The 6,228-nt window shown below is 43.5% G+C and overlaps 1 protein-coding gene across 1 annotated transcript in view; it reads left to right on the top strand.

Annotated features, from left to right (window-relative positions):
- The first annotated feature begins 373 nt into the window (after nt 1-373).
- ppp2r2ca (protein phosphatase 2, regulatory subunit B, gamma a) overlaps nt 374-6,228 on the top strand; it is a 10,409-nt gene continuing 4,554 nt past the window's right edge. The window contains exons 1-7 of the mRNA XM_035661079.1: nt 374-1,413; nt 1,995-2,092; nt 2,231-2,414; nt 2,937-3,049; nt 3,321-3,498; nt 4,826-4,990; nt 5,098-5,267. Coding sequence (XP_035516972.1) covers nt 1,350-1,413; nt 1,995-2,092; nt 2,231-2,414; nt 2,937-3,049; nt 3,321-3,498; nt 4,826-4,990; nt 5,098-5,267 — 972 coding nt within the window. The 5' untranslated portion in view covers nt 374-1,349. The remainder of the gene's footprint in view (nt 1,414-1,994; nt 2,093-2,230; nt 2,415-2,936; nt 3,050-3,320; nt 3,499-4,825; nt 4,991-5,097; nt 5,268-6,228) is intronic.

Genomic DNA, 6,228 nt, shown 5'->3' with positions numbered 1-6,228 from the left:
AAATGCTTATCAAACAGTCAGTGAAAATGTCTAATTCCAGTGTTGGCCAACCTCTGAGATTGCCAGACAGCACTGTTGTGTGATAAGAGAACCACAACACAGTCAGGAAAGTGCTGTGTGAGCCTTTAATTCATTTAAAAGCAACTCTCTGATGTAATTTAAGTCTTTCCTTTTTTGTTATTCTGATTTTTTCCAGTGCTTAACCAAGCACCTCTCAGTGTCCAACTGCTCCCTCTGCTGGCCTCTTACTTCTTAACCATCTGCAGTGGGTGGATCCATGAGTGACAGCTGTGTCGTGATTGGCTGCTCCAGGAGGAGGCTGCCATGACACAGTGGATGCTGCACAGAATCAGTTCCACAGCATCAGCAGGCAGCAGACCTCCATCCTCCTCGTTATCCCTCTCTCTCCTTCTCTTTTTTCTCCTCCTTTGCCTCTCATCCTCTCACCACCACCCTTGCTCTATCTTCTCTCTCCCTCCTCCTCTCCCTCCGACAGACAGGCAGGGATAGCAGCAGCAGCAGGCGGACTGGTAGGTGTGCTGAGGCCCTATCTCCCTCCTGCAGCACAGGCAAGACATTGCGTTCTCCTCTGATCTCCGTCAAGGACTATCTATTTGAGAAGAGTGTGTGTGTGTGCGTGTGTGTGAGAGCAGGGATCTGGAAAGTAGGCAGAGAGGACTACCACACCTTGGGAGCATTTACTACCACTGCCGGAGCTACACAGGGTGAATGTTGCAATGGATTTTTTCACACTGATATCCTCTTCATCTTGTACTTGTTTCTGCGTGCATGCAGAAGGATTTATATTCTCTGTTCCTTTGCTGAAGGTGTTTGTTGTTTTTCCTCCACTCCCACAGCTCTGGGATTTGCTTCAGCGTTGACTAGGCCTTGTGCGACTGCACACGTGTGTCTTTGCTAATGAGTGTGTTGAATGTCTAACAAAGGTCACACCATTTGGCATGCTGTGTGCATGTATTGTCAGCCTGCCTAATGACAGCCCTCTTTCTTTTCTCTCCAAAATGAACTTCATCACCAGCCTTTCCATCCCCTTCTCCCTGCCTCGGGTCTTCTACCTCGCCACTTTTCTATCCTCCTGCATCTCTTTTTTCCATTCTCACTCATTTCCCTCTTCCTCAAAACACTCTTTCTCCTCCCTCTTCACTCTCATCTCTGTCCTCCTCACGCCTCTTCTCCCCTTCCGGCTGGCTGGTGTTCCCAGGATGCCTTGTTCCACTCCGCTCCGCTAGGCCCTAGCAGCATGGGCGGAGCCTGGGTGGAGAGAGAGAGCACGGATTGGACCCTTCCCCTCAGGACGGGCGCGCTGGCGGGTCACCCTCCCTCAGCTTCAGATGGGCGAGGACGCTGAGAGCCCGAAAATCAACCACACCTTCCTGCGAGACTACGTCACTGAAGGTAGCACAGACGGTGTGTCATCGCCGTCTCTGTGGTGTCAGATAACATGCTGGTATGATTGAATGTGTTCATTTCAGCTTCATGGGGGCATTATCCCTGCACCGCTGGATATAGGGAATAGATGTTGACATTAATCACTCCATGACTTACTGAACGCTCACTGTTGGGCCTGTTTTCAATTTTAAATGTGATTTTACAACATCATATAGTCCTGTGACAGATACATGTTTGATTTATGGTTTGGAATCTAAGGAGCTGAAGGTAGCAGAAATAATATTTGGTGGTTATCTTCTTGTCCCATTTAAAATTTATCCATGTCAGGTTCAAGCATCATGAGTAAGAGTTATTCTGGTTTCATTGAACGTGATACTTTGTATTGATCCAGTATGTTCTTCTTTCGTCCCCTCCCCTTCCACATTTCTCATTGTCTCTTAATTCTATGCCTCTCATTTCCCCTGTACCTACTTAATTTCCTTTCTACTCATCTATCATCTCTTTGTCTTTCTCTCCTTTACCCCTTTTTTTATTCTAACCATTATGCTGCTTAATCATTTCACATATTTTTCCCACCGTCCTCCCAGCTGATGTCATCTCTACGGTGGAGTTTAACCAGACGGGGGACCTGCTGGCCACGGGGGATAAAGGTGGCAGAGTGGTCATTTTCCAGAGAGAGACTGAGGTCAGTTTAATATGTTACTCTCCCCATTCTATACCGAGGATATCCACAAACACTGAAGCCGGGATGTTCTTCTGTTATATCTCTAAGCATAAATGTTCATTCAGAGCTTATTTTTTTCCCACTATTTGCCCTGGACAGTCTAAAGGGGAGTTGGAGGAGGTGGGGGAGACGGGGGACTCCGGGGAGTACAATGTCTACAGCACGTTCCAGAGCCACGAGCCAGACTTTGACTACCTGAAGAGTCTGGAGATTGAAGAGAAAATCAACAAGATCAGATGGCTGCCACAGCAGAATGCAGCACACTTCCTCCTCTCCACCAACGGTAAGAAACCACAGACACCAGGAGATCACCATATTTCTAATCCCCAGTTATGGTGAAGCTCAAAAAGTAGACCTGTGTATTATTTTGTACTGTGACATATTAACAGTGAATATGAATTTTGATTGATATTTGAAATGACATTAGCATAACCTACCTTCAGTTATGCCAGCCTAGCTTAATCTTCTATTTCCTGGATGGGATAAAATAACATCAGTCCAGCAGTCATCGGAGTCCAATTTTTGGGTACACTAGTGGCACCAACCTGTCAGTATCAAAACCCACAGAATGTGTGCTTTAATTATACTCCTGTCATGAGACTTAATGCCCTGAAATATGTGAGACAGGGATCAATTTACCAAAAAAGTACAATTTTCATATGTACTAATGAAAATTTTGCACATCTGGATTGCCTCAGAAATAAGAAATATGAAGAAGAAATCATTATCAGTTGTCTATAGCTTTAATTGTCTGCTTTCTCTGAGCTTCCTGTGATTAGCTTCCAAATTATTGTTCCTGTCACAGATAAGACCATTAAACTGTGGAAGGTGAGTGAGAGAGACAAGAGACCAGAGGGATACAACCTGAAAGATGAGGAGGGACGATTCAAGGACGTCTCTACCATCACCTCTCTGCAGGTGCATGCACACACACACACAAACATGCAAGCCTGCACATGCACACCATTATTTTGGTCAGTCAAATACTATATCTATCAAGTTGACATTCAGTTGACCAGCCCACTGTCTATACGTTTCATGTCTTTCTAGCATAATGATTCCTGACTCTTATGTCCTCCAGTTTTGTCCTTTATGTCTTCCTTGTTGTCCTTCTATCACCCTATTTTTTACCTCTGCTTTCTTTCTTTCTTTCCCTCCATCATTAATCCATCCTGTCTCTGTACCGAAGGTGCCGGTGCTGAAACCTACAGACTTGATGGTAGAGGTTCGTCCCAGGCGAGTGTTCTCCAACGGACATACCTACCATGTTAACTCCATCTCAGTCAACAGCGATGGGGAGACCTACCTGTCTGCTGATGACCTCCGCATCAATATGTGGCACCTGGGCATCACAGACCGCAGCTTCAGTATCCTTCCTAACAGTGATTTGTTTTGTTTATGTCATACCCATTTCATTTTTACCGTGCTCACATCATCCTCTGCTTCCTGTAACAGTAGCTGGCCTCAGATTTTTGTGTGTAATGTAATCTTTCACTGGAGGAGGCCACTCACATTTCACGGGGTATGGAATTTCTAGAACTTCACTAAATAAAAGTACAAAGTAGATCATTGGGGCTATTATTTTCACCGTTACTAAAGTATTAGTGTGTATCATCACAACTAACTCTGCATTTTAAGTAAAAATCTATTTATGGAACAGGAATAAGGAACAAAATAAGAGTAGGATAGATGTATAGTGGCAACCCCTAGTGCATGCCACTGTGCCTTTTCCTATATACTAAAGTTTAAATTGTGTAATAATAACCTACTTATTTTTTGGGGGGGTTCAATTGACATTCGTTAAATTAGGACAGCCACATTTGGATTGGAGCAAAATAACATTTTTGTCAGGGCAGACAAAAACCTTGTAGTGATCACATTTAACAGTGTTCATGTGCCAAGATGTAGATACCAGCGGTTTGAAGATCTCTGAAGTAGATTCACATAGACTATATTGTACATGTGTATGGCATGCTGTGTTTCAGAAATACCTGCCTTTGAAACCTAGTGTGCATAGTTTGTATTTGTCAGTTTTGCTGTTAAGTGCCATCTGCTACTATCACACGCGCACAATTCCCCCTCTTAAAATATAAATACGTTTGAAATATACTTTACATTCTTGCTCATCTGAATTCATCCTGGATATATATTTAATGTAAACTGCATATGAGTATGTTTGGATTTATGTTTCGATCAGAGTGCCGTGTACCACCTCAGAGTGTGTATTCAGGCTGTAGCGTGTTGGACGGGGGCCGTTTGGTGATTTCCCATTCAAATGGAAGCTGACCTAGAAAATCATAGAGGCATCTATGGAAGAAGAGTTTAAATAATTCACTCAGCAGTACACTTTCTACTGAACCACACAGGACTACCACAAATAGAACAGAGAGAGGAGCAGAGTGTGCATGCATATTGGGGGTTGGTTGGGGAGCATTCTGGGTTGTGATTAGGGATTGAGGTGCATGGAGAACTTGATGTTACTGAAAAAAAAATCATTTAAAACTAAAAATTAAAAAGATATTGGGTGACATGGCATGCCTCACTGTGTATGTACTTCCTGGGCATCCATATATCATACCATATGCATTGTCATCATACTTTGTCTACCCATTTCAGGGTTTGCTCTGTTTGCCACCTCCCAGGCATGTGGTGCCATCTCTGTGGTGTTTAATCCCTAACAGACCTTTTTCTCAGATATTGTGGACATCAAACCAGCCAACATGGAGGATCTGACAGAGGTGATAACAGCATCAGAGTTCCACCCTCACCACTGCCACTTGTTTGTGTACAGCAGCAGCAAGGGCACCCTCCGCCTCTGTGACATGAGAGCCTCCGCACTCTGTGACAAACACACCAAACGTGAGCATGTTGTGGAGCTGTGTAGAGAGCTCATTTGCGTCTCACAGAAAAAAATTGTACTTGTAAATAATCAATAAAATACATGTTACCACTCTGTCATTGGTCAGTGTTTGAAGAGCCTGAGGATCCAGGGAGCCGGTCCTTCTTCTCAGAGATCATTTCCTCGGTGTCGGACGTCAAGTTCAGCCACAGTGGACGCTACCTGCTGACCAGAGACTACCTCACCGCCAAGGTGTGGGACCTGAACATGGACAAGGGCCCTGTGGAGACGTACCAGGTAAGATGGCACATCTGTCTCCTGATTTGTAGTTCTTCAATGTGTCAGTTAAAATCTATAAACTGTGGTGATTGAATGTATGCCCACAAGTTCTGATTAAATAGCCCTTGTAGCCTGCATTGGTTTTTTAGCCAAATGTATCTTTGACTAGGTGTGAAAATGTTAACATTACCAATTAGTGCTAAAATTATTAGTTAATTTAGTTTACAGTGTTTGTACCCAGCCCTGGCTTTGAATATAGGAAACAAATAAAGTTGCTCGGCCGAGTCACACAACACAATTCCAGCCAATCAGCAACAGGAGGCGTTCATGTTCATGCACATGGCAGGACAGGGGGAAGGGGAGATGGGGAAAAAGGAGCAGTGGGAGCGAGAGCGACGTTAAATCTGGCACAGGCTAACTCCACAACATGGCTGTTGAGTTCACATACAAACAGTCTTTCTTCAGAATTGCTGATTACACCCTTATCTCACTGAAAATGAATCCACAAGAAATATGATAACTGAGTAATGGCTATAAAAATGTATCAATTATACGCTGGAGGATTTGCTGTTTTCCTGGGTTTTGTATCATTGTGATTCTAATATCTTTAGGTATTTTGAAACAATTCATTTGAGCTCTGAAAGACTGGATGTGCATTTTTTTCTCTTTGCTGATATTTTGTAGATGACATTAATCTAACAATTTACAGACAATAATTATTTGTCGAAAGGTTATATCATTAGCCAGTCTAACATAGCATTAGATCTAGAAACAATGTATGTAGGGAGGAAGGAAGGAAGGAAGGAAGAAGGAGATGAATATGACATCTAACCAGAATATGAACACATGCAGCTTGTTGTAGATGCTGTGCTACTCAGAAACTAACACTGACTGTCTGCATGATCCCCAGGTCCATGAGTACCTAAGGAGTAAACTGTGTTCCCTCTATGAAAACGACTGCATCTTTGACAAGTTTGAG

This window comes from Morone saxatilis, unplaced genomic scaffold (genome assembly GCF_004916995.1).
Source record: "Morone saxatilis isolate NCDOM2014 unplaced genomic scaffold, NCSU_SB_2.0 Contig17, whole genome shotgun sequence".
Lineage (NCBI taxonomy): Eukaryota > Metazoa > Chordata > Actinopteri > Moronidae > Morone > Morone saxatilis.
The sequence above is the reverse complement of the archived record's forward strand: the minus strand, read 5'-3'. Positions and strand labels throughout refer to the sequence as shown.